This window comes from Platalea leucorodia (genome assembly GCF_965183815.1).
Source record: "Platalea leucorodia genome assembly, chromosome: 5".
Classification (NCBI taxonomy): domain Eukaryota; kingdom Metazoa; phylum Chordata; class Aves; order Pelecaniformes; family Threskiornithidae; genus Platalea; species Platalea leucorodia.
Window position 1 is genome coordinate 22,187,120 of NC_138827.1, and position 27,959 is coordinate 22,215,078.

At 50.1% G+C, this 27,959-nt stretch overlaps 1 protein-coding gene across 2 annotated transcripts; it reads left to right on the forward strand.

Moving 5' to 3' along the window:
• Positions 1 to 797: 797 nt before the first annotated feature.
• Positions 798 to 27,815, forward strand: GNG12 (G protein subunit gamma 12). Of its 2 annotated transcripts, XM_082314598.1 has the most exons (5): positions 798 to 839; positions 9,166 to 9,223; positions 9,855 to 9,954; positions 26,203 to 26,311; positions 27,434 to 27,815. In XM_082314598.1, exons 3-5 carry the CDS (start codon positions 9,950 to 9,952, stop codon positions 27,557 to 27,559), a joined length of 240 nt encoding a protein of 79 aa, XP_082170724.1. In that variant the 5' UTR covers positions 798 to 839; positions 9,166 to 9,223; positions 9,855 to 9,949; the 3' UTR covers positions 27,560 to 27,815. The 2 variants fall into 2 exon arrangements, with proteins under 2 accessions (XP_082170724.1, XP_082170725.1); XM_082314599.1 differs by lacking the exon at positions 798 to 839 and having other exon boundaries at positions 9,097 to 9,223.
• Positions 27,816 to 27,959: the final 144 nt, after the last annotated feature.

Here is a 27,959-nt window from a genome sequence, read left to right on the forward strand (position 1 = left end):
CCAGCTCTGCTCCAGTCCCCGGGCACACACTGCTCCTGTTGCAATCCCTTTGGAAACAGCATTGACGGGTCTGAATCCGCCCTTCAGAGCAGGAGAGACTGGATTTGGTTGCGCAACCTCCCCTAGATCTGAAAGAGGAGCTTTGAACATCAGGCGCTTTGCACATCAGTCACCTGCACGTCTCTATGGGGTTTGGCGGATGATGGGGTTTGGGAATGGGCACCGTGTTTTGTAAAAACTCCCCATTCCCCATGGCCTGCTCCCTGGGGCTGCGCACGCTGAGGCTCAGGAATAAAAAAAAATTAAACTTAAAAAATTAAAATATCAATAATATCTTTCTTAAAAGTGTTCACGCTTGCTGTACCAGTGCCTGAGTCTCATCAGGGAAGATGCGACAGCTCTCCAGATCAGGAGGCACCCAACACGCTGCCGCCAGGCTACGGGCTGTATGAATTCCCTGATGCAATGTACTATGCTTATGTCATCATGACGTCACACCAGCAAAAAAATGCCATTATACCTTAAAAAAAAAAAGAGGAGAAATCCATTTCTAACGTGAAAGCAGGTATCCCACGAGCTGGGAAAGCGGGGGGGCCGCGGTGAGGCAGGAACACCGTATTTTCGGGATGCCCGAGCCCCCGCTGGGAGCGGGGAGGCCCCGCCCACCCCCGCCCGGCCCCGCCCCGCCCCTGAGGGGCGGGGCGGGGCCGGGCGGGGGTGGGCGGGGCGAGCGCAGGCGGTGGGCGGGGCGAGCGCAGGCGGTGGGCGGGGCCAGGCCGCCCGCTCGCTCCGGTCGCCCGTGGAGACGGGCTGCGGGCGGAGGACGGGAGCGGCGGGCGGTGAGTGCCGGGCCGGGCCGGGCCTGGGCGGGGAAGGGGTACCGGGTCGGGGGTTCTGCTGGCCGGGGGACGGCTGCACGGAGTCGGAGGGGCAGCGGGAGGCGTCAGCGGGAGGCGCCAGTTCGGCCCCCGTTGGCGGCCGGGCCCCCCTGGTGGGCCGCGGGCGGTGCTGGGCCCGGCGGGGCGGGTTGGGCCCGCGCGGTCCCCGGGCAGCTTTTAGGTTGGTTTGGGCTTTTTGTGTTTTGTGTTTTTTTTTTTTTTTATCCTCCCCCAGCTCTCCTGAGGAGCAGTCCCGGCGAGTCAGCTCGGAGCCGCTTTGATGCGGTTCAACAAGTTGCGTGCGACTCCTGAAAGGGCCGAAATCTGCTCAAATTATGTAAAAAAAAAAAAAACCAAAACAATAAAAGAGGCCTTTCTCTTGGAGACAGGGTCTGTGCAGCAGCAGACGGCCTTCCCGCCGCCCGCCTCCGTCCCTCCAGACCTTCTGTACGGAGGCGATGGCTGCACAGGGCTGGGGGTGGGAGACTGCGGGGGGGCAGCCCCAGCCTTCAGATAAATCCTTTAAACTCGATCTGTTTTCGTGTTCCCGCTCGTCAGGCGATGGGCTTTCCTCGGCCCCGCTGGGGTCGCGGCGCTCTGCTTGACGGAGGAAGTTTCCCATGTGCGAGGAGTTGTGGGATTAGTGTGGGAAGGAGTTTAATTAGTGGTAAGCGTCATTATTCAAGGAGGTTTCATGTTGATATTGAGAAGATTACACACCCCGTTGCAGTAATAAGTTTACTTTAGTAACTTTTAAATTGCAATACTCTATTCCAAGCTGAAATTCTTTACTTTTTTTGAGGGGGAAAGGGTATCTGGAGTGTATATTGTGTTTTTAGCCTGGTGCTATTGGGAAGGAGGACCCACGCTGAGCCGATGCCCATCTCAGCCCATCCATCTCCGTCCCCCCTCGCTGGCACTGAGCCCGCCGCCGGTGCGCGGGGGACACTGGGGTCTTGTCACCACTGGAGGAAAGGCAGCAGGACGTGCGTCAAAGTGTGCCTTCAAGTTGGGGGGATTTGTCGCATCAAACGCGACGGGGACAGGCACCGGAGTTACTGCAAAGCAGAGGAGGGCTCGGGAAGCCAGGCTGAATATGTAGGAAGCTCGACCTCGTTAGTTCTGACGATCAGGAAACAATTTGATTAGTATGGCATATCAAATTGAATTCACAGTAATTTGTCAGGCTATTAGACAGCATTTCTATTGACTTAGAGCTAATAGCATCAGTGACAAGTTACTTGTTTGCATTTATCTTGGTTGTAAATTGGTTTAGAAATAAAATTCTGTGAGTAAATAGCGAGTACTGGACAGCAGTAGCATTTTATGCTACTCCAGTAGCACTAAATGAGATTGAGGGATTAGTACACAGTTAATGACTTCTCAGTCCCGTATTTCATCCTTGCGTTGAACATATTGCAGTCATTTAGGATAGCTTTAATCAAGCACTAAAGCAGCAAATAAACTCTAAAGGAGAACAGTGGATGGGGTCTGGTGCTGTGGTCAAGCTCACTTGTGTAATCACCCAGCTGACGGGACCACCTTCATTTAAAATTAAGCTCTACTGCTATTGGGAGAAGTTTCAGAGGGCTCCCAAACAGCAGACACCACTGGTCAGAAGCAGCATCTCTTATCTCTCACGGGCATTATACTTTAATGCAAATATCGAGTTGTGCTGTAGGTTTCAGAGACTTCTTTTGTTTCAGATGCATGTCTCTGTGGCTATATAATAACTTTTTTTACGAATACCGAAAGTTCTTAATTTCTTAGGCTCTTTTCTTCAACAGACTTGGTATATTTGAGCCAAATTCACAAGTTCTCTGCAGTGCTGCAAGGTCTGGGATGCAGACAGTAGCATGGTGATGGCTCCACAATCCCTTCAAGTGTTGCTGAAATGTTGAGTCTGTTGTGGAAGATGCTAAACACGACAGCTCTGCGGGGTGGGAACATGCTTCCTTCCCGGGCACAGCTTCCCAAACCCCAATGCATCAGCCTTTGATTAGGCTCTGTTGCAAAAGCAAATTCAAATTACTGCAGAAGTTTGTGGTACAGCCCCGTAAATCCTCACCCTCAGCCCTTTCACTTTGTCCCCAGTGCGAGAGCAGAGATTACCGCAGGAGCTGGCTTCATGGGGACAGAGAGAAGTACTTTCCAAACAGCGTATAGTTAGCATGGGAAACACCACCGCAACCTTGGCCAAGCTATGGAGCAGTATTCCTGGGAGGACTGTATTGCTGCAAATTCATCTGCGCTTCCAAAGAGTGTAGGAATGGCTAGGGCTCGCGGGTCTCGTGTTCTAGCACAGAAATGCCGTTGTCGTGCAGAGGTAGGAATCGGTAGTGAAACTTTCGTTAGCTTTAATGGAAGCGGAAAGCAAGTTCCCCAGATCTTGAAAGTAGTTGTGGACTTGCCGTTTCTTGGGAAATTGAAGCTGCAGATGTTTGATGACTCTCGGGATTTGCTTCATATTAATCACTGCTGGAATCGTGCAGCTATTTTCTGAATTTTGCAATATTACACAACTAGACCTCATTTTTCTGAACCTGAATGTTCATCCTGCATTCAACACTGTGGTCTCTTCTGAAATCACATCTTTGCTGTGCCCAGCAGTAATCTATAGAGGAATGTAGAACGGAGGGAGAAGAGAAAATACTAATGACACAAGCAAAAAGTTTTCACTCTGTATTTTGCAAGGATTAATGAGAAGTAGCAGAAAGAGCAGGGGTAGTGACAAAAGTCCTCAGAGTGACTGAGTTACGGTAGGATTCTCTGTGGGGGTTTTTCAGAGGTAGGTAGAAGCGGGAAGGTGGGGGGAGCGGTGGGGGTACCCGGGGGAGGTGGGAACACGGTGGGAATATGTCCATCCCCCAGAGAGGCACACAGCTTGGGGAGATCCAGCATTCCCATGTACCATGACAGTGCTCGATACTGCGGAGCAACTCAGCCCCCTTCTAGCCGGGTGTCCGTGGGGAGGAGGAGGTCCTTAAAACTGAGACCTGGGGTACAGCGTACCCCGCACCCTGCATCTGCAAGCTCTTTGGTTCCTGGGGGCCCCCAGGCAGCGTAGCCTGCCAGCGTGGGTGTGGGCAGTTCATAGCTTTGAGATGTTCAGGGACACCATCGCCTGTGTATTTTTAGTTGTGTTCCTTTGAATATTTGGTAAAGCAGGCAATGTGTTTATATTCAGCTTCCTGTATCTGTATCAGCCTCTTGGCATGTGATGGAGTTAGAGAGTAAAAAAAAAAAAAAAAAAAAAAAAAAAAAAGTGTGCTGTAAGGATTATTTGTATTGCAGCAGCTGACGACTGCAGGATGTGGCCTCTGGGATGCCACGGGTCCTGAGCCCCACACGAGGGGTGGCACCCTGTGTTGGCTCCCATGGGCTCGCCCAGGACTCGTGCATCAGCTTGGGGTCAGCTCCTTCTCGTTCAAACAGTCAGCTCAACTTGAAGCAGGAACCAGGCTTGCTCTTCCATTTGTTTACACCATTTTAACTCCTGTCCCTTCTGCCGTGTCTTTACAAACCTGCCGTACCGGAACAGGTTACTTTTTGGCACATTTTGGTTTTGGACGTACGCGTGACCCAAGCCTTACTGCTTCCCTCTGCTATGCCTCCGCTCTGACACACGGCATCGGCTTAGAGCCCTCGCTCGCCGTGCGGGTAAGGATCCTCTGACACTGGCTTTCCCGAGCATTTGGAGGCGGCACAGCCGATCTTTGCCCTGGTGGGTGGGGGGCAGCCCAGTTCCCCAGCCCAGGCTGTGCTGGCAGCTGCACAGGCTGATGCCGGCAGTGCTCTGTTGAATCATCCCTTCGCTATTCATAACCTCTCCTTGTGCAGAGGCAGTTGGAGCACATGGGAGATTTTGCCTGATCTTGCTGTCTAAATGATAGTTATCTTTGTGCAATGCTGATTATCTTTGTGTGAAAGCTCCCCCAGCTAGGTGCTGATATTCAGAATCACTTTTTTCCCTTGCTGGGGCAAGAACTGGGCAATTCAGAAGCTGACGCTAAATGCACATGAGAGAAAGTGGCTGTGTTATTTGTAGAGGGGGTGTAGAATTAACCATGGGGAAGAGAAAAGGTTTTCTGGTGCTTTAAGCTGAGGAGAGCAAAAAAACCTCCCTCCCGGTTTCTGTTGTGATAAGATGATGCCATGGGACCCAGCGCTGCCCTCGCAGCCTCCTTCAGCTGTGTTGAGCTTCTGTACCAGGGAAGCGTAAGGTAAGGTGCAGTATGTTCTCGTGAGGGACTGGTGGATGTCATTAGAAAGGGAAAATATGGGCTGAGAACCAGGGAAAGCCGTTGTGGCTATGAAAGCTGGTGCTGCGGGTCTGGCTTGCAGAGCAGGAACCACCGCAGCCATGGGAAGGGTTGAGAAGCTCCGCATGCGGGGACTCGGTGGTGACGGAAGGGTATAAAGGTGGCCCTGCAGAGGAGAGGGCTTATTCAGCAGAAACAGCCATTCTAATTGTTTATAAATTTAAGTTTTAATTTAAAGTTGATTGTAATGTAGGAAGTCTGTCTCCAGAAAGGCCTTTCCTGGACTGTCTGTCCCTAATTGGATACGTTTAGATTTCTGTCCTCTGTTGTTAGGTCTTTGGGCTTAAATTTTCTCGGCGACTGAAGCAGTCTGCAGTTCTGAGATACTCGATGTATCTGTGTATACCTTTTCAGTTAATAAAAGAAAAAAAGGTTCTTTGCTATGTCATTAATAATCTCGATGAATAGCCAGAGTATTTCCAGAAGAAAATTTCCTTTCTCTTTTTAAAAACAAAATCAAGCAGATACCAAAGGCATTTACGCTATTTCTTGTGTGCTGCTATATCACAGTGAAATGCAAGAAATTTTGTCCCAGGGTAGTTCATTATAGTTTGTGTTAGAAAAACAAAGTTCTTGTGAAGGATCCTGTGCCATAGTATGGTGCAGCTTTCAAAATCTTCCACTGATGATCTTCCTCTCCCTTGTTGATCCCGCTCTTCAGTTGTCCTTATTAATCACCGCCAGCACAACTGGCAAGAAGTTATCCTCTCTGGAAAGCTCCACTGTCGTAGGAAATACTCGAGGAGAACATAAACCAGCATGCAATATGAATTTGCAGTCGTGTAGCAGTTCTGCAGAAGCCCAGGAGCTTTTGTTTCTGAATCAAAATAATTCTGAAAGCATCTCCAACTTCATTCACCAGGAAAAGGGTCCGTCTGTGCTGCGGAGGAAGAAGTTAAGCAAGTGCAACGAAAAGTCTCAGAAATGTGAGATTACATGGAAAGAGCTTGTTATTTTTGTTAATGAAAATTCATAATCTTTCAGCCAAGCTCTTGTTTTCCTGCATCATCTTACTCTTGTAAGGCATGGTATAAAAGGTGTTTTGTTCTCCTGTTGCTTGTTTTTGCAGCTGTCTGGAGTGTGTATTAAACCACTGGGGTCACTGCCCTGAAAATGTAGAAGTTGGTGGTGTTATACGTAAAATACTCTGTTTTGTTGGTCATTGCTGTGAATAAGTTTGAGCAGATCCCAAAATAAGTTTTCAGCTGTGTTTTTAGATTCAAGCCAAAAAATAAGTCAGGCTTTTTGGTCTAAGCTTGGAGCTGGGATAAGCAGAAAGTGTTGCTGACAGTTTTGGGAGATGGACCATCTTCTTTCCAGCCAAATCCAGTTTATGTTACTGTAAAACTTGTGAGGGATTCATCCTGCAAAGCAGGGAAGCTCCAGCTGGAGCTGGCTGCCAGGGCCCGTGGCACAGGAGGGCCTGGGCTTGGGCAGCTGCCCTTGGCCGGAGGGTCTGGGACCCATTTGGCAGCAGTATTTCCTCGCTTCTCTCCCACGTGCCCTTCCCTGATTTATTCCTTCCCGAGGCTGGCCTGACCTCTCAATGCTTACACTCCAGCTATGTAGCATGTCTTAAGGAGGGTTTCGGAGGGGGTGCATTACACCAGCCTCAAACTATGCTAGTAATGTTGGGTTTGTGGGTTTTTATGACTAATTTGATAGGAGCTTTGATTAGGCAGGAATATTGAGTCTTTATGGCTCTAGGGTGGAAAGCGGCCCCTATGAGCCATATTTTTTTTTAGATGCATTTAATGATTGTTTTGACTATGTGTTTTGATCTCCATCAGGAAGCAGAAGTCAACAGATTAAAATTTTTCTTACTTTTCCTTAACAATTGTCAGGGTGTGTGACCAGAGTGAGGACTAGCACAGATAAGCAAAGCAGAAGCTTTTCCATTAAAACTCATATTTTGTGCGGCACAGCTGTCACACATATGTAAAGGAGGGTTACGTGTTGCATTTATTTTTGTTTCCCTGCTGTATGTGAAAAGCACAAGCTTGGCATTGGTACAACAAGGACTGGCTGCGGCGAGGCAGTCTCTTTTTGAATGCAATTTATTTTGCTACTCTATACAATGATTTTTAACAGCAGCTATTAAAGTTTCAGTGCCATTTCCAACATGGGAAGTGGCGTGTGATTTATAAAGGGGTCGCTGCCCCTGCTGCCAGCCCATGGCAGTCAGCACCTCTCTGCCTTGTTGAGGACCATCCCCTGGGAACTTTCAGTGCTTTTTTTTTTTTCCCCCTTGTTTCCTGGGAATGGGGGAGCTGAATTGCTCTGGCTCCTCCGACCCCATCGTTGCTGCCTGGGGAAGGCTGGGGGCTGCGTGCAGCCCCTCTGCCAAAGCCTTTCGTGGTCACTCTGTGCTGCCGCGTGCCAGCCAAAAGGCAACAGCCACCCGCTCCTACTCTCTCCCTGCTGGTGGTCGTTGCCATCGCTTTGCCCCCGTGAATCACTCTGGGTTTAGTATGCCGGGAATTGGCTCTCCATTTCATGCATACCGGGGCTTGTAAATCTCGTAGCTAATTGCGTTATTCGGCCGGTTACTGAGTGGTGCCAGGGCTCTGCGCCAGATCTCCGCTGGCCATTTGGCAAATGACGGTTCTTTTTCTTCCAAAAAGTGTCAGTGGCGATTCTGGATCCTGCCGTGCCCTGGTTAATGAGTTGTCTGTGCCCCAGCTGCTTTGCCAATTTAGTAAATGCCTGGTGCATATAATCTGTTTTGTACCGTATTTGACAGTGGGTGTCTCTACAGGGATACAAAGGTATATAAACACACATTATAAATTACAGGAAAGGTTAACATAGCAATTACCAGTCAATGTTAGATTATTAGTTGCTGTTTTTAGAACTTGACGTGTATTTGCACACCTGTGTGTGTATTGCACTGAATGTGCACGCCCTTAGGCTTCATGCAGCAGCAAAGCAATGCGAATAAAGACAACTTTATTTGTAAATGAAGTCCCCCCTCTAGCTATCACAGAAGGCATGTCACCTTATGTTTTTTGTCACCTTCTCTTTTACCCATAGCATCAAGGCAGCCAACTTGGTTTGTGTTTGTATTATAGACAGATGTTTTTAAACAAATAAACCCTTGTGTTCTTCAGTTGCTGGTTTCTGTTTTAGCAGCGCTGAGCTGTATGTATTAGGTGCACATCTCCACTATCGTTCATGACCAAAATTCTTAGAAAATTGCTTCCCTCATTGAAATGTCATTGTTGTATGGGTTTAGTTTAAAATTAGCATTTTATACAATGAAAATTTAAGAAGGGCATTACATATAGCGTGCTCCGGATTTGCCAGTCTTGGATCAGTGAAGAGTATCTGGTGCAGGAACTTGTACTTTTTAGGACTGATCAAATTCCAGGATTTTTTTCTGGGTGTGTAAAGGCCTCCGTAGGAAACGTGGGCTCTCGGATTTGTTTCTCCTGTGGTTTAAGCACAGCTGCTAGAATATATCAATGGAGGCTTACATCTCAGAGTAGTCTAAAGGAGGCAAAGTAATACATGTGCCCAACATCAGCTACACTGGCACTTAATGTAAACCTGCTCAGGGTTTTACCCTGAGTAGTTTAACTCATTTTAAAGCCAGTAGCTTTTCTAACAGCTGCCTCTAAATCTCATCTCGTCTGCCAAGGTCTGTGTGGGACCTCCGCCTTGGGAGCATGGGCTTCAGGAGGAGCTGTAGTGGCAGTGAGGGGTCAAAAAGGCTGTGAAAACGTGTTGACTTCATTCACATTTGGGAGGTGTCCAGAGGGAATTGGCCACCCATGGCCATATCCTTGGGAAGGGAAATAGGGGAGCTGGCCATAAGAAAGGTTTGAGGTAAATTTTTCAGTAAGGCCAATCTCAAAATACTGTAGTCTTTGTGACGAGAATTAAACCACAAGTGCTAACCCTTCTTAGCTTTGGCTTTCTTGTGCTATGAAGTACTTACAATTTTTCTTTTACTCTTGTTTCAGGATCATTACACCAATAAAATCAAAGCAAGCTGGACACGTAGCAAGACTGCCTATGTAGGTGAGTTTCCAGTAGACACTTGTTCCTTTCTTTCATGCAAAACATAAAGCAGCATGACAAGTCCCAAACCCCGGTGATTTAATTTTATTCTGGAGTAGAAGAAATACGAAATACTCGGCAGCTTTATGGAGGAGAGGCCACAAGGATGGCACGGGCTCTGTGGCAGGCGCGGCAGCCGGGCAGGCTCTGTGCTTGCCGCTCGGTGCAGTGCTGGCTGTTCCCACTCTCTAAGGCATTAGCAGCAGTGGTTGCTGATACTCATTCATCTCCCTTTTAGCTACCTGACCACCTTCCCGTTGAATATTGGGGAGCAGAAACGCTGTTTTGAATGGGCTGCTTCTCCCATGGAAATTAGGCTTTTCCTTGTTTACTACACCAGTTAGCAAAGGGCAGCATGGAAGTCTTCATAATTTCTGTATTTGCTGTGTTACATGTATATTGTTTGACCACCTCAGTATGCAAATTCCTCTTCCTGTATTTGCCCCTTCCTTAAAATAGGTACTTCAATAAATTAATGTAACCAAGAAGCTCGTGAAATACTTTGCACCCTGTTGGTGGCTTTGAGCTCAGAACTACAGAGCTCTTCACAGAGCATCTCCCACCAGTGTCCTCGGCTTTATCTCTCTTTCAGACTGAAGAATTTGCTGAAGGTCACGTAACCTGAGGCCAAGCTGGATCTCGTGACTCCCAGTCTGGTGCTTTAATCACGGACCGCTCCTGCTTTACATGCTGTAAGATGAACTGGTTTTGATACAACTAAAAGTCTCTTTGCAAATGTCTCTTTGTAGTTTGTGTATGTCTTTTCTGGTGTGAGTTAGCTGGCTAGTGCCCTGTGGGGAGAAACAGGTACCTTCTGTGGGGAAACTGCACCACAGTTCGTTAGGGAGCACAGGTTGTCTTTACTAATGACTTCAGGCTGATGTCTTTAAAATACTACTGCTCAGATGTTTTTCAAAGTATTCTTGATCTAGAAGTCAGTTTTCATGGCTTTCATTTGTACTAAAGATATAAAAAGCTAAGTCAGAAAAAACGCGGAGGAAAATAAAAGTGGATTTTTTTTTTCCGCTACTCATTTCCCAACAAGTAAATTGGGTGTGACAGAATCACAGGTATGGAGGCTGACTTTGAAAATCAAATGTAGCTCTAGCCCAGTTTTGATAGGCAGGATGGTACTGGCATAACTTGCAAAATGGAGGTTATGAAGGAATACATCCTTAATTAAATACCTAGAACGCTAAATCCAATTAAAGATCTTGGGAGTTGTCTGTTTTGTTTCATTTCACATTATTTTGAATTTTTATACATTTTAGAAAGACTAATTAAGACACTGGCAGTATTGTTTATAATTTAAAAAATATTTCAACTGTAAAATCTGTAAATATTCTCAAGTGTAAATTCTCTGAAGAAGCAAACACCACAAATTCGTGTACCGTGCTTTAAGGAGCTTTTATTCTCCATGTGCACTGACAGGCCGCTTGCCTCTGGGGCAAGCAGGTGTTATCTGCATGCCCAGACTTCCCATTGCTAACCTAGCCCTAATTACTGCAGTTTCTCCAAGCGATACAGATGGAAGTAGAGTTTGTTGTACTGTATCTCTTCTGCTGTAAAAGTGGTTTTGAAATCTGCTAATATATACTGTAATCCAAACGAGGCGAACAGACTGAACAGAGCTGAGGCATGCCGGTCCCCTGCTTACGCCTCACTTTTATACCTCTGATGTGTAAAACCCTGCCTCTGTGTTTGCTTCAAGCTTGTGTTGCGTGTAAGATCCGTACTTGTGCAGGCTGTATAAAAGACCAAGCAACTTTGTGCTAAACAGAAGCTTCTGTGCCCAGCCGTGCCCAGCAAAACAGAAGTTGGGTCTTCTGGGGCGCCCGAGTTTCCCTGATCCCTTCAGCTGTGGTGCTGTGCAGGGTATGCATCCGAAAGCATCCATGTCCTTCACAAAAAACGCTGTGTGCAAGTAGTGCAGCTGCCAGATGTTTCAGTTTTCTGTGTGCATCGTATTACTGTGATCCTTGAATACGCAAGGGAGTTGTTTTTGTTTGGGGAGAATCTTGTTTTCTTTTACCAAACACAAACTTTTTCTAGTGTGCGTAAAATATTTGTGCCGTGATTGTAAATATTGCGTGATACCTGTTTAAAAATCAAGTCCTCCTCACCTGCCAGGAACCAGCTAGCCATCACTGTCACTGCTGCTACTAACAGTTTGGTTTGCAGTAGCTGTGGAGGCAGGAGTAGAAACCTTCCCCTGGCTGCCGGTCCCCTGCGATGGCAGCTAGTGCAGGCACCACAGCTGGCAGCCACAGCCTCGCTGATGAAAACTACCCAGGCCTTGGCTGGGGCTGTGCGGAGGGAGGGTGAGGGAGCGGGGTGCTGCTCACGGCCCCCCGTGGTACCCCCAGAGCCAGTGGGGAGGTTGTGGGCAATCACAGCCGCCGTTTTCCCTGGGAAGTTTGCATCACAGGTATTGTGTTCAGTACTGCAAAGTGCACGAGCATCTCTGAGTCCTTCTCACAGTAAGCTCTGGCATATCACACAATCTTGTCTCTCCTTTTGTTGGGTGTGGTATAAGTATCATAAAGAGAGAAATGACCAGAAAGCGTCTCTAATCCCTGTTTAATTTTAGTACTCAATTCTGTTTCCTTGCTGAGGGCAGGGCTCTGATGTTTTCCTGTTAACCAGGTTTTATTTTCCCTTCTATTTAGTAGCATAGCAGAAGGAAAAGATTTCAGCCGCGGTGTTTCCCTCCGCTGGGCGTCTCGCCGTGGTTTCCACTGGGTGTCAGCACGGCCCCGCGTTGGGGCCAGGGCGGCAGGAGCCCTGCCAGCCCCTCTGGGCTTTCCCTTTGGCTGCACCCACCGCTGGAAAAACTAGGTTGGCTGCATAGCCAGAGCAAGGTGCTGGCTGAGGCGCAGCTTTGAGATGATGGGATCACCCTGCGCAGGCGCAAGAGGTGGGTGAGCTGGGAAGGGGCTGTTTTGCTGGAGGTAGTTTCCTTCTCCAAGCAGAGCAACCGGTTGGAGCAGGAGGAGTGTCGAACATGCCCTCCTCGTTCCAGTGCTCTCTAATTAGGGTTACATCTGGGACAGTGGGTCCCCGTTTCTGGAAGATCAGCGTGCATAACTTTTGTAGTATTTACTTTGAAGGTGTGGATGTGATAAAGAGTGCTTCCGGAGAGGTGCTGTGGATATATGCATGCAGGAATCAGTGTGCGCTGGGCTGTGTCCGGCAGGTGTGGCAGATCAGGGCAGCTCACCTTGTGCTTCCTCCACACCAACCCTTGCACTCTTTTTTCCACACTCGCTATGCATCCTGGCTTCCCAAGTCCTTTATAAAATCCTTGGGCCTGCTGCCTGTCCTGCCAACCTGAGGCACCTCCTTCAGGCCCCTCAACTTTCTGTGGTCAATGTTAGGTGAGAAGAAGCATCCCTGAGGGCAATTTGGGTTTCAGATGGGTAGAGGCATTCCCCTGATGCGCCTTTCTCCCACCTGCTGCTGCCATCGGGGTCACCTCGCAGGGGCTAGACAGCAGCAAAAAACACGTGCCCAGTCCCGCTGCGCAGCAAAGAGAAGGTGGTATTGGGGAAGGGGCCTGGGGATCCCCTGCTGCTCCATGCGGGAGGGCAGGAGCAGCCGGAGCCCTACACTGGGATGCTCAGCCTCAGCACAGGGAAGAGGAGAGCACAGCCTCCCAGTTGGCTATGGGAGCTGGCATCTCCTTTGCCAGGTGGTTGTGGAAGGGCGCCGCTGCGTGCCAGGGCGTGCAGGATCTGGGGGGGCAATGCGTTGACGCTCGCTGGGACTCTGCTCCGCAGCAAATGCGGTTCCCCTCCAGGTCTGCTCCAGCGCAAAGAGGGAAGCAGTTTGGCTGAAGGTAGTGCCAGGCGCTTTGGGATTCCTCCAGCAGATTCTTCCCTCGGGCACCTAAACATTAAAAAATCAAGGCCGTGAAATATCACAATGACAGAGACTTTTTGACGCTTGCGTGCAACCATGTTTCTGTATGCTGACATACCTGGTTATGTATATACCCTCAGAATAGAGTTGTTTATTTCTGCACCCAGCTATGGCCTTTAATGCCAGCGTCAGGCCTCTTGGCTTGGACTCGGGAGAGTTTTTAGGTTCTGCAAGTCATAACAAACCTGCTCCCAAGCAGCCATGTCTGCCCTGTAGGAAAGCCAACAACCAGCAGTCAAGTCCCAACTAGCCACCAGCCTTCACGCTCCCACACAAGCGCCTGGGAAAGCGGCACGTGCAGAAGCACTCGCGGCACCCAGAGAACCTGTGGAAACCTTGCACTGAAACACCCCACACCCTGCCTCTGTGCCTGGTGCACGTAGTAAGTGGTGCACGTAGCCCACAGTCATCCCAGGTGCTGGAGAGGGGCTCTGGCATCACCGCCTCCTTAAACTACCCCCTCCAGGGGCCATTGCAGCTCCTCCTGCCCGCTCCCCACGAGGACTGACCTTTACTGTAGCTGCTGGTGCCTCTCCATGCTGCTTGCAGCCGCTCTTCCTCTCGCTGCCTTCGTGCTCTTTCCAGCCTCCTCAGCCCATGCATGGTGTCCTGCTTAACCAGGCTGGGGGTGAAGGGGGGGTTTGCCTCCTACAGTGCCTGTTCCCCCTGAAGCAGAGCACTGACGGGCTGCATGGTGCTGGGCAGGCAGCTCCTCTGAAGGTCCAGCTGCAGTCGCACGGGATAAGTGTCGAGGCAGGAGAGGAGGTCCTGCTCACCATTAGGAGTGGGACAGGGTCTTTGCACGGGGGCAGAGGGGCTGCAGAGCGCTGCCTGATCAGGGGGTCACCCCACTGAGGAAGGAGCACCCCTGCCTGGTGGTGGCAATGAGCCCCAGGTGGCAGCTCGCTGTGCTGTCCCAGTTGCGTCCTGGGCAGCAGCATGGCTTAGTCTTGGGAGGAGCAAGGGGCTTTATAGAGCAAAAGCAAAACTTGTAAGCGCAGAAAAGCAACCATAAAAACACCACCTTCCTGCCCAACAAATCTATTCTCTGTATTTTCAGAAGCAAAATTGCTGACTTCAGAGATAGGCATAAGCACCTGGCTTTTTATTCCTGCTAGCTCTGGAGAGTGTAAGTAGGTAAGAGGAGACAGCCAGATCTGGTGTTTGGTGCTGTGTTATTACCGAATTGTTTGCAGAGTCCCAGCTCAAGGCAGCAGGGGTGAAAGGGTGCCAGTGAGGATGGTGTTGGTAAGGACACTGCAAAATGTTTTTGCAGACAACACTGAAGTAGCGGGGAGTCATTGGTGTAATTTGGTGGGCAGAGTCTTTATTGTTGGTGGCGATATGCAAAACGGATCAAGCTTAAAACTGTTTGAGCAAAGACTGGGGAGGTTGCAGGACTGGGGACAGTTTGACTTGCGAACCTGCAGGATTTGTTGTGGAATCACTGGAACTGTCAATACGAGCTCCTGTGGTACTATGTTGCAGTTGTTTTTTGGAGCAGAAATGCTGCCCAAAGGCCACCCGGCACCGCTGAGCAGCTCCTTGGGATGCATGTGCTTCCCCCGGCAGCAGCTGTGCCCGGCGCTACCTTTGGTACCCAGCTCAGGGCAGAGGCGAGGAGCGTGGGCTGGGTGCAGCCCAGCCCTTGAGCAGCTCCGTCCTACCACTGGTCACGCTGCATCCTACTGCACGGGGCGCTCAGCAGCGCAAGGGGTCCGTCTTCACACATGGCCTAGCAAAGGTCCAGCCTCAGGGCAAGGAAACGTTTGCCACCCTGGGTTCAGTCAGCGTGCAGGAGCTCTGCTCTCCCGACAGCCTGCACAGTTTGGGAAGCGAGGGGCCAGGCACCCGTGCAGGCAGAGGGAGCTTGCGTCCTGCCGTCCCCACGTTGGTCTGTCGTTCCCCTGCTGCAGGTGACCCCTCGGTGCAGTGCATTGACCCCGCGGTGCAGGGTGTCTGCATGGTTCTAAGCCAGGCACGAGCCTGCACCTCTCTTGTTGATAAAATGCTCGTGGCTGGTTACAGCCATGGACGGCCCCGGGCTCACAGCCGCACTGCTGTGTGCCCGAGCTCGTAGTCAAATCCACGGTTTGGACCCTCGTGAGGGATGTATGAAGCGGTTTGTTTCTTTGTCAGAAGAGCAAAAGAAACACTTGGGGGTTTCTGGCTTTGACCTCATCAGGCTGCTTGTTTGTTTCTTTTTTCTCTATTACTGTGTTTTTAAGAAAAGCAAAATAATTTCTGTGGTGGTGTTTGTTTCTTTTTTTTCTTTTTTTTCCTTCAGCAGGCTCACGCGAGCAGCAGCATCCAAACATTTCTAAGCTGGAGGAGCTCCCGGCAGCGATTCAGCGCCGGGTGCGGGAGCAGCAGTGGCGACTCCCTGGGGTGCACGCTCCTCTGTCCCGCAGGGGCACGGCGGGGGCGGCCACCCGAGCAAAGGCTGGGGCTGCCGCAGGGGCGTTTGCGGTGGGTGATGGGCAATGCCCTTGGCGAGGAGGGATCCCCTCTGCCAGCACCCCCAGCAGCGTGCTACGGGGGGGTCACCGGGAAGGCTGGCATCCCCCTCTGGTTTGGGGCCAACTGTATGAGGTTCAACAAGGCTCAGTGCCGGGTCCTGCACTTGGGTCACAACAACCCCATGTAATGCTACAGGCTGGGGAAGAGTGGCTGGAGAGCTGCCTGGCAGAAAAGGACCTGGGGGTGTTGGTTGACAGCCGCCTGAACGTGAGCCAGCAGTGTGCCCAGGTGGCCAAGAGGGCCAATGGCATCCTGGCTTGTATCAGGAATAGCATGGCCAGCAGGACCAGGGAGGTGATCGTTCCCCTGTACTTGGCACTGGTGAGGCCGCACCTCGAGTACTGTGTTCAGTTTTGGGCCCCTCACTACAAGAAGGACATCGAGGTGCTGGAGCGTGTCCAGAGAAGGGCAACAAAGTTGGTGAAGGGTCTGGAGCACACGTGTTATGAGGAGTGGCTGAGGGAGCTGGGGTTCTTTAGTCTGGAGAAGAGGAGGCTGAGGGGAGACCTTCTTGCTCTCTCCAACTACCTGAAAGGAGGTTGTAGCGAGGTGGGGGTCGGTCTCTTCTTCCTAGTAACAAGCGATAGGACGAGAGGAAACGGCCTCAAGCTGCGCCAGGGGAGGTTTAGGTTGGATATTAGGAAAAACTTCTTCACCGAAAGGGCAGTCAGGCACTGGAACAGGCTGCCCAGGGAAGTGGTTGAGTCCCCATCCCTGGAGGTATTTAAAGAATGGATAGATGTGGTGCTCGAGGACATGGTATAGATGGACTTGGCAGTGATAGGTTAACGGTTGGACTTGATGATCTTAAGGGTCTTTTCTAACCTTGACGATTCTATGATTCTATGGAACTGCTCGTGTCCTCCTTTGCCCACTGTTTCCTTGCCAAATTTGAAGCCTGCCATGCCACCGCTTCCCTGCAGCCCCCACGCCAAGGGCAGAGTGCGGAGGGCATTTCCCACAGTGCGGCTTCTGTGGCTTGAAAAAGGAGATGCCTTAGGAACTTGCATTTGCAGATCAGCTGTAACTTTAGACTCGCGCCGACCCCCAGCGGTGGGCTGTTGCCCTGGAAAACCAGAGGCTGAGGGTGCGTTAAAGCCATGCGCATCTTGTACGATTTTAGATGCCATAGTTCTTAGTGTTGTCGTTTTGTGTTTTGTTCAGTCTGCTCTATTGATCTAGAGTTTTCAGTTATTCAACTTAAAAGCTGTTTTACTTCAAAAGAAATAGTAACAAAATACCCTTTTGAACTTTTATTCCGCTGCTAGCTGGAGTTGGGAGCTGCAGTATAAGCTGACTTTACATAACTGGAGCAAATAGGGAACTGTTTGCAAGGCAGAACTGCTGGGCGATTCCCAGGTGTACTTTAGCACTGATGATTTAATTACATTTCACTCAGCACGTGGTTCGTTGTCAGTCATGGATCTAAAAGAGTAAAAAAGATACATTGGTGTTTAATTGTCCTGGTTGGAGCTACAGTTCAATGCCCAGCCGCGTACCCGCTGAGGCTGCTGTTCTGAGGGCCTGCTGCATGGTAACCCCGGTACCTGAAGCTGGCAGAAAGAAAAAGGACAAAGCCTTGAAAAATAGGGTAGAAAAACTTAGGGAAGAGGGAAGCTAGGGAAGAGAAAAACCTAGGAAGAGGGGCTGCTCCACCTGTTTGTAGGTGTTTCTGTTGTTATTTATAAGAAAGGGAAAAAAAAAAAATGCAGGTGTGTGGCCTGCATGAAATGCACTGGAAGTTTCATGTGTTTTGCTCTTAGTGGTTGAACCTTTGCCTGGCAAAGTGTGGCTGGTGACCATCCTCCTCTTTTAAACAAACCTAACTCTTCAGTTTTCTGTGCAAAAAGGTATTTTCCCCAAAGGGTGAGCTAAGCCTTCCCACTGGCATATTTGCTCCATGCGTTTGTTGACTCTGCTGTTAATTACAGAGCCCTAGCCCAGCATGTGCCTCTGCAAGCCTGCGGTACCTGGAGAGGGCAGGCAGCCTTGCTCCCTCCCGTTGTTATTAGTACCTTTCTCATGCTCATTCTTTTCACTTCTGATGACTTTCAAACAGAGCAGGGGTGGGGATGAACAGTGAAAAAGGGCAGGAGGTGACAACGAGTGCACGGTAGTGTGTGCTGTGGTGTTTTGTGGGCTGGACGTCGGTCCCCTCTGCGGGAAGCCGCGGGGTCCCGGCGGGGTTAATGGCTGCTGCAATGGAAACTGTTCTTCCAGTTGTCCGTCTCGCTGCACCTTTCTGCTCCTGCAGTCTCCTTGTATTAAGAAGGCGAAAGTCAAAGCTGCACGATGTGCTTGGGACTGAAAATAAAGAAAGATCATCCTGGCTCACTCAAGAAACACAGTGCTGCGGCGGTGGCCTTGGAGCTGGGGGGACCGAAGGGCAGGGTTGTGGGGTGGTGTAGCTGGAGAAGGCAGACAAACCTGCGAGCCCCTCGCTAGCTGACATGAAACACAGGCATGAAAGCTTGCTTGTTTTATTAGTCCAGCCAGCACAGCTGGAAAAAACATACCCATTCTGTTTTCAAACATAGCTGTTCATGTTTTCAGAGCACTTTCTGCAGAAAGGCTTTGCCTTGGTCACGATGGCCAGAGAAGGCTGTTGGTGGGACTGATTATTTTGTCTCTTTTTAGGATGTGAGTCAGAGACAAGTGAGAGTTGCAGCCATGCCCGCAGCTGCTCTGGGCTAGGGAATCTCTGTCATTGTCTGCCTCGGGTCTGGCAAGCCCTCATTCAGCGCTATCACTTGCGGGGACCGAGGTTGTCACTCGCTGTGTGTTCCTACAGCAGCGGGCGCAGCTGACCCCCTGCTCGCCTCCTGCCTAGAACGGCACAAGATCACACCAGCCATGTTTTGTCTTAGGTGGTGAACTGAAAAACTTGCTGGAACTTTGGGTTTGGTCCATTTAATAGAGAATGAATAGTTGTGACTGTGAGTGCTGGGGGACAGGAAAAATCCTGCTGAGAAAAGTGATGGGGTGAGTTTGGCTCTCGGGGTGTCTTTGGTTTTGGCTGAGGGCTGCCTATTGAGCAGTGTAGGCTTGTTTCCCGGAAATTGGAGCAGTGCTCTCCCCGACTGAGTGGTCTTTTCTTTAGAGAGCGATTTAATTCTCCTGGGAGACATCCCTGGAGACATCCCTGCCCCAGAAAGGCCTGCCCCGGGCTCCGAGGGCACGAAATCCCAAGTTCTGCAGAACTGTGTACACCCCTGATACAGATCTGCAGTTTTATGCAGTTTGTTGCTGTTGTCTGAAATCAAGTGTACCCTACGAGAAATCCTGTGGCTCGAGATGGCCGCAGCAGCTTAGTTAATAGGGTAGGTTGCCAGGAACTCGGAGGGAAAACAGTATTATTGGGCGATGACCTAGTTGTTTGTAAATCTCTCTGTAGAAGAGATTTAGTGATCTTAGGAGGACTATTAAAGTAATGCTGCTTATGTTTGTTTGAAGATGAGGAAACACAGCAATTTAATTTCAAATGTTATGGTTTGTTTTTTTTTTTTTAAACATCTAATTTATTAACAAAGCTAACCAGCTGGGAAAATAAGCACTGAAACTTTCCTAACGAGGTCATTCATGTACGATTGGAAGGCACTCCAGAGAAACTCCAACCTCTCCAGTGGCAAAAGGGGTTTTGGGGCTGTGGCTTGGGGGTGGGGAAAGGAAGGCTGAACAAAGTCAGCCTAGGCTTGCCCCAGCAAAATGAGAAGAGAATGGTTTATCATTTAATTTTGCAGTAATTGTTTTTTAACCTTATGTCTTAAAAATAGTACTAAAATTAGAGGAATCAGCAAATGTGGAACTGTCTTACTTCTCAGAGGTGCATGCATTACTTTATAAAAATAAATTGCTTTGGGTTGTTTGTTTTGTTTTGTTTTTTCACACCATAGTTTTTCAACGTAGTAAGTGAAAACTGTGGGATCTGGAATGGGAGTTTGGGCTCAGTTTGTAGTGGATCCGTGCTTCTTTTGTATCTATATGAAACGGCTCCTTGTTATTCCAGCAATGATTATTTTAAAGGACTCGCAGACAGTTTGGAACACACCAGCAGAGTTCATTATCAAATTCAGCAGCTGCATTCATCAGCTCTAACAGTGCGTGTTGAAGGTTCTTGGTTGGAAGTCTCATTTTTCACGACCATCTGATCCTGTTGGGTATGGGGAAGCTTTTGCAGCTGTGTCCATCTTCTGCGGGTCCTTCTGGGCAGTACCTGCACGGCAGCGAGGCTGTTGGGTTCAGTGCGCCTGTGCCTGTTTCATGAGTCAGTTGGCCACCTTCGCCCCAGGGTCCTGCAGAGGTTCTGGCTGGATGCCCTCTGATGATGGTGATGAGGAGGCAGGGAGAGTGGGGTGAACGCAGTACTCTGATCCTGTGGTTTTATTCTGATGAAAACCGAAACCCCCAGAAGGCAGGGTCTTCCGATTTCTCACTGTATTCTTTGCAGAGTAAATTTCCCAAAGTAGCCAATAGTCTCATATCTATTATCTTTTCTTAAGAGTACTACCTAAACATGAGAAATTCCTTTTTAAATTCCTCTTCTACCATTTCAGTTCCATGTAGGCAAGACACTGTTTTGTATTGGCACATCTCCCACTTGGTGTCTGTGGACTTGCTCTCCATCAGGAGCAGGGTCATTTTCCTCCACTGCTGATGGTGCAGGAGGACTTCTTACAGGGATTACAATCCCATTGCAAGAACGTCCTCCAGATGTGGCATCAGCACCGCTCCTTGGGCCCGGAGAAGGGTCGCTGATATTCTCAGCGAGCTGTGCCTTGCTTTGGGCACCTAGGCATGGCGTTGCCTACCTGGGAGCATGGTCTGCAACCCCGCATTGGGTGCCAGGGTGGGAGTCACAGCAGCGAGCAGCCCTGGGAGCTGTGGTGGGGGGACAGGGGAAGGCACTGCCTGCACGGGTGATCCCATTTACAAATGAGTTAAGCCTCATTTACGTGTTGAGCAGAAGTCCCAGTTGGACTCTGCAGCCTAAGCGAGTGCCAGGATTAGGCAAGGAAACCCAGATCCAGCAAAACCCCCAGTCTGGTAGTTCCCCATTGCAGTCAATTGCTTCCAGTGGGAAGGAGTCTCAAAATTTGGGCTTGAATGTATTAATGGCTTTGAGCAGAACAGGACCCAGGTGTGATTTTTGTGTGTCGAAAGGGGGCTGTGGCAACAGAGCAGCTGTCCCCCTGCCTTTCTCATGGCATGCCAGCAAAGGCAGGAAGCGTTGAACAAAAGCCACAAAATCTATGTCCTTTTAAACTTCCTTTCTAGGAACTCTAGCTTAACAATTAGCCTTGCAATAATTAAATTCCTCAAATTATCAGGTTAAATACCCCAAAAGTCTAGTAACAGAAGACTCTATTATGTTTCTAAATACTATTTGAAACGAGCAGACGGTGCTGTGGAGTGGAGCCTGCTTGTGTTATCTATTGGATCTGAGGTTACAGCTCCTTGGGCAGTCCCGGTGTGCCAAGATGTGCAGGTCTCCTGGCTCCATTTGTCTGGCAACAGCATCACAAAATCATGTGGCAGGTTTACCAGCAGAGATTACACGTGTCCTGGCTCAGGTGCTGCCGTCAAGAGTCACGGGTGCTCCAGCTTGGTCCTTCTCACTGCCTCTGGTGAGCAGCTGGTGGAGGTCAAGATCCGCGTGCAGGTCTGCTGCAAAGCAGCCCGTGCTCCCAGGGCCGGCGGGACCTGCAGCAGTGCTGGAGGAGATGGAGGCTCCCTGTGGCCATCGTGGTCCCCCGCTCTGTGGCACCAAGCCCTGGATGTGGTCCTGACCCTGCCAATTCACATCAGCTAAAACATGGCCCGCTCCTTGAGATGTGAGGTAATTCTCCTGATTTTATAAAAATCTGCTTTTGTGTTGGTGGTGAAGCCCACAGTGCGTTCCTGCGTTGCCTGGTGTGGTGTAAGCCTCCCTGGCTTGTTGAGTTGGCCATCGCTGACTTGAACTGGAAAAGATCTTGTCGGTGTCGTGGCACTGCAAGGCTTATGTCAGAGGTAGTTAATACACCATGGCCTTTGCCTTGAATTCCAGGGAGTTTTCACTTTGTATTTTACAAATACTATGACATGCATTCAACCTACACCTCTCATCATCACTTACAATGAGAAACATGCTCCAAGTAGCTTGCCCTTTCCCAGCAATAAAGCAAAACGTCTGACTATTAAACCTTTATGAACAGATTTATGACTATTTCCAGACAAATGTGTTTATGCTGTCAGTCAGCACTCCGTCTTCTCTTGGGTAATTTGCAGACTGAATCACTAAATGTGCCATTAAAATGCACTTTAATATTTGGGTGCTACAAATATTAGTAATTCAGGATGTATACACTGTGTACTTGCCGTGGGATGTTACAGCTCCATGATTAGCAATAACTCGACTGTAATATGGTGGATCTGGGTTAGTAACTGAGAGTTTGTGTTGTGATGTTTATACAGAGGGTATTTCAGACACCTGTGCATCTCTAACTCTCCTTCTCACAGCCAAAGCATGCAAAGACTTCACACCTCCCTAGAGCAAGCACCGCTCCCAAAACTCTATACCCACAGCCGTGCCCAGTAAGTAGCTGGCGGTGCTGGGAGATGGTAGCCCTGCTCCCGGCCTTGCCTGGTCCTGCACGGTCACAGCTGTGCCTCAGCTGCCCTGCGCTGACTCACGGTTTGGCTTTGTCAGCTCCTGCCTCATCGTGCATGGATTAAGTGAGGGCTGGAAGAGGCTTGCAGGGCTGGGGGATGAGCTGCTTTCACGCAGACAGTCCTGGCTTGTTCCCTTTGCGCTGCGCTGAATGCAGCACTGGAGCAGTGGGGCGGTAGGTGCCTAGTGAGGATGAGTGCCTGTGTCTTCAGTTAGGAGAGTGCCATAGAGGGAACGCTGCTTCACAGAGGAAAAATCCTGTTGGTTTTTTTTTTAATTTTACATTAAGTACCTTCCATGGGTGGTAAGCAGTAAATCATGTGCAACTCAGTCCGTAGGTGACCTCTCTGGAGAACAGCAGGAAATTTTGGGGCGGTGGGGGGCTTGTGGGGAACTGGGGCAGTGGATGACTGCTACAGACTGAGGCTGGAGTTACTGACCCAGCTATTGCGGAGGTGAGGCAACCACAGTTTACAAGCTGTCCTCCTGCACAGCCGGGATGAGTCAGCCGGCAGCGTGTGCTGCCAGCCCGGCCTCCTCGGCCTCCGTGTCACGGGCGTCTGCTCTGCTCAAATTTCCTCAGCTTTGCTGCAGCTTTACTTGTGATAGCTGCACACAGAAACCCTGGGTGGAAATATTTAGAGGAGCGGAAGGTAGGCGCTTCAAATGCAGCATGGCCCTGAAATGGCCGGTGCCTCACCTGCTGCGGGGCGCTTGCTCAGAGCTGTGATCTCTGAATTGGCACATGTTTAAAGGTTCTAAAATTACAAAAGACCTGTGATTTGCCCTGAAATCGGTCATTTGGAGTATATGCAGCATTTAAACCAGTTCTGGGTATCAAGCTCATCTCCTGCTCCTAGATGCAAAGAGTTACTGGGAAAGTAGGCCAGTGAGCTGAAGAGGGGGCTGTTATATGGCCACTCAGATTCATGCAGATTGGAGAGATTCATGAGTATGCTCTTAATATTTGTTTCAGGAAATAAGTTTTTAGCGATACCTGATAACAGTCCCTCCTACTTGCGCGTGAGCAGGCGGTGTTACCTGCCGCTTGGCAATTACTCTGCTCCAAGCCATTGCGAGGAAAGTCCCCCCGCGTCCTGCTGCTGGCTGTTCCCCAGCTATGGCAGCATCCCCGTGCTGCTCTCATTGCAGCTCAGCTGCCGAGTGCAGCCGGCGTTCGCTCTGCTCTGCAATGCTGCTTGCCACATGCAGCCTGATCCTGCTCTCACTGGGCTTCGCCATTACTGGTGCGGATGTAGCTGGGAAAAACAGCAGGTTGCTTCATTTGCAATTCACTGCTGGGATGTTAGAAGAGCAGCAGAAGTCAGCTGTGAGCTGTAAAGCATGAAATACCAGTTAGCACGCCACTTGCGGTACTTCTCACCGGTAGATTGCAGGGCTGCAGAGGAAGCTGAGTGCGCTTGGTGCTGCAGGAGCGCAGGTCAGTGGATCGCTCCTAACAGAAAACGCCGAGGATGCTGTGCGGGGGGTGCTTGCTGCTGGCTGTGCATGGTTCCTGGCCAGCAGAAAGCACCCATGGGTGCCTGCGCTACTGTTGGAGGAGAGCTGGGCAGTGTACCGCAGCATTCTGCGGGCATCCCACATCTCCCGTGGGTGCTGCCTGCCGGGGCGGGCTGTATTGGCCTGGCACGCACCAGGGAGTGAACTTCAAACCCAGGCCTTTTTTCTGCAGAGGGAGAGAAAAACTTTGGAAATCTGGGCCCTGCTGAGCAGCCTAGAAATGATGGCACGTGCCGAAATGGGGACTTCGTGCAAAATGACGCTGTTCCCAGCTAGCCGGGCAGGCACGAGCACCGGCTGGAAAAACAGCACTTCTACCCAGGCTGAGGCATGAGAAACCTGAAGCCTACAAGAAAACGCTGTATGCAGCGCTTGGAAAGGTCACATGTAGCTACATTGGACTCGAGTCCCTGTAATGCAATAAATGATTTAAGCACAGCACCACGGAGCCAATTATTCTCATGGATCTGTGGAAAACAAACGGCAGGGTTTGTGTACAGTCCCGCTAGAGATTGCATGCAAGGATTGGCACAGAAAGGACAGTTTCACAGGCTGGGGCTGTCCTAAACCAGCTGCTCTTTGAACTCCTGGGTACCTGAATAATTTAGCAATAAGCTCTTTGCCGCTGCAATGCCTGTAGGGATATTCTTTTGAACGCGATGCTGCACAGTCCTCAGCCCTTCCCTGCCCCTGCTGCTCCATGCGTGGGTAGTTTCCTTCCAGCAGCAGCAGTTGCATGGCTACACGGGATGAGAAACATCTGGGGATGCCGGGGGCATGCAGCAAGAAGGGTGCTGCAGGGAGATGGGGCAAGGTGGCCTTCAGCGTGGCACGGGTGAAGGGACAGCTCGTGGTGGTCCAGTAAGCCAGGGCAGGCTCAAACATGCCATATGCGTTAGGTACAGCTGAAGAACCTGAGGTTTTCTGGGACCACCCAGAGGTTAAGACCTCCAGATCCCAAGTGGTGTAAATGCCAGTGGAGCACTGACTTACAGCGTGCAACTAAGCATACTTTTTTTAGACATAATGAAGGAACCTCGTTCGGGTCTTTGTTGCAGAGTGCCTGCAGCAAAGCTGCTCAGGGACAGCAGTGCCAGCACCAGCAAAACTAACCCTTAACTGTTTACTGGTGCTGCCTGTCCTCTTGGACCTGGTCTTGAGTCAGAGCTGGCACACGAGCTGTCTTCCTTCTCTGGATATGGTCGCCCACGTACGATCCTAGTTCACTCCTTGCTCTTTGGTGGTGTCAGGAGCATGTCTTCTTCCCTGTGCCAGCTCGCAGGGAAGCACGTGGCATCCTGGCATGGGCTGGGCATGTAAGCTGGCAGCACGTGCTGCATTCGTGCCGCTTGTGGGCATCCTGCGGGTAGCTGCAAGTGAGGGCTCAGGCTGCAAAAGCTGTGCTTGAATCGCTGCCGGACCAGCCAGCTGATCCTGATGCAGAGCATCCTCCCTTCTCGCTGGACACCATCCAACCGCCGGCCCCATGTCAGGATTGATGCTTTGCGTTCTTACCCAGAGAAGGAAAGTCCCGGAGCTGCTTGGTTTTTTTCCGCCATCCCCCCATATATGGCCACATGGGAGCAGACAGCAGCCGGGAATGCGTTTCTGAACTTTGCCTTCTTGTTTTCCTTTTCCTCTGACGTGTCGTAAAGCTGCTGCTGGGCTGCCACAGACCTGCAATGCAGCCCGTCTGGAGCGAGCTGGAGGAAGAGGAGAGGCCGGGCCGGCACAGCCGATGTGTCCACGCCTCTGCCCATCCTCCTCGCTGCAGCGGGCTCAACAGAGAGGCAGTAACTGGCCATGAAATCCTCTTCTGCCTGCGAGAGGGAGAGGAGAGGACACTCCTCGTCCCCAGTGCTCAGGCAGGCGGGCGGCAGCTCTCCTCCCTCCCGGCCCCACCTGGGGCAACCGGCCCTTCCCATGCAGCAGGATCCGTCCCACTGTGGGGCAGCGGCTGGTGCAGAGACTGACCATGTTGCATCCAGCCCCTCTGCAAATGGCAGGCATAGGGGTGGGCACACAGTGCGGTGCTGGCTGCCCTCCGGCTTGGGAAAAGTACGAGTCAATAAACCCATATCACCTATTAACACAGGAAAGAGTGAAGCAATAGGATGCACAAGAGCTCAATCCATTTTTTTCTGGGGGGTATTTTGGTTTCTGAGCATCGTTCGCTGAGCTGCTTCTCAGCTGACCAGTCCTGTTGTGCGAAATAATAAAAAAAAAAAAAAAGGCACTTTTTGCAGCGTGTCACCGTTGCCTCTGTGTAAAAGCAGTTTAACATGCTGTGCCACCTCCTGGAAAAATAACCCACTGTCTTTCAAAACAGAGCTTCACCGAAGATGTCTGGCAAAACAGCTAGCACAACCAACAACATAGCCCAGGCCCGAAGGACTGTCCAGCAGTTAAGAATAGAAGCCTCAATAGAAAGAATAAAGGTGAGAGCACATCCTTCGTCACCCCTCTTTTTTTCCTGTTTATTTTCCCCCTTCCAGATGTAGGGTGATAAGATAAGGGAGTGTGTGTGTGTGCATGTGTGTGCCCATAGTTCATTTCCCCCCCTCCCATCTCAGAACATGACATTTGCGTTTCAGCCCAACAAGTCGGAATAAATCTAATTCTTGTGGCCACTTACCAGTAGTATCCTCAGGTAGCTCTGTGTTTATGGACTTGTAGGAGAACCAAAGCAAAGTACGAAGTGCAAATCAAATGTGTGAAACAGAAGGCAGGTATCAGTTTCCAGTGTCATGCATGTTGTGTTAATTGATTTTGTTCTGCCCTTCAGTTGGCTGAATACTACGTCTGCAAGGAAGGTGAATGTGTAGGGACGTTATTAAAAAGAAAAAAAAAAAAAGGAAAAAAAAAAAAAGAAGGTAGCAGAAACAGGATTCCTTTAACTTAAGGCAGAAAAGAAGCCAAACTTTTTTTCCAGCTAGCAGGGATAGGATATTGGCTACACCAGTAATGTTGCCTTTTGGCAATATTACATTTTCGGCAACTAGCCCTTTGTCAGGCTGCTTGAATTGCTGCCCAGCCCCTTTTGAAGGCCAGTAGAACAAATGTCCAGATTGACGGAGCAGCAGTGCCCTTCCTCAGGTGACGGGGGTCAGGAGCAGGGCTGTGCGAGGAAGGACCCTGCACTGGGTTCCTGAAACGACTAGCCGTCTGAGGACACTTCTGTTTACTGTCCCCAAATTTATAGATGAGAAGTTCCTCATTACGAGCCTACTGTATTATTTTGAACCTTCTCCTGTTTGTTTTTAGTCTTCTGTAGAAGCCGTGTAGCAGCCGAGCAGTACTTTTGCCTGGTGTCACAAACTAACCCCACAGAGCACCGGGGTCCATCCTTTTCTCCTCCCTGCAGATAAAGCCGGAGCGAGCCAGCGGCAGCATGTCTTCGCAGGCCGGGCCCCAGAGAGCGTGTTGATGTCCGAGCACCTCTCCCGTCCCACGCAGGGACTTTGCACCTGTCAGCAGCTCTCAGCATGTTTGATCATGTTACTAGTTATGGAGAAATGCCATTTTATGTTTGTTTTTGGTCCCCCCCCCGTCTTCTGCAGGTGTCAAAAGCATCGGCAGACCTAATGCTCTACTGTGAAGAACATGCAAAGAAAGATCCGTTGCTAATGGGCATACCTGCTTCTGAGAACCCTTTCAAGGACAAGAAGACCTGCATTTTGTTATAGGAGAGCGGCAGCTCCTCCGCAGCCCTCCTGGGCAAAGCCAGCCACTGGCGGGCGTATAGGCAAATACTCTGTAAGGTACCAGCTATTAACTGTGTAAGAGCGGCCGTTCTTTTACCAAGCGTATAAACGATTTCTTAAGCTTTCTAAAGTATTTTTTCTGTTCCCTATCTTTATTAGGAAGCAAGGTTTCAAACTGAATTAACTTCTTTCTTGTCCAAAGGAATGGGATCTCGGGCATCGAGCCTGCGAGCGCTGCGCCGGCGTCCCCGAGGTGGGACGGGCAGGGCGGGCCGGGGGTCTTGTCCTCTGCAGGATCAGGTCCCAGTTTCACTTTTCAAGTTACACAAACAAGACCAAAGTTGCCTGAGCTTTGCTGACAGAGCAGAGGCAAAGGAGTAGA

What these genes read in the sequence shown, in the direction of transcription:
- GNG12 (XM_082314598.1), top strand. An exon ending in CCTCAATAGAAAGAATAAAG is followed by an intron (nt 26,312 to 27,433) that starts GTGAGAGCACAT and finishes CGTCTTCTGCAG; the next exon opens with GTGTCAAAAGCATCGGCAGA.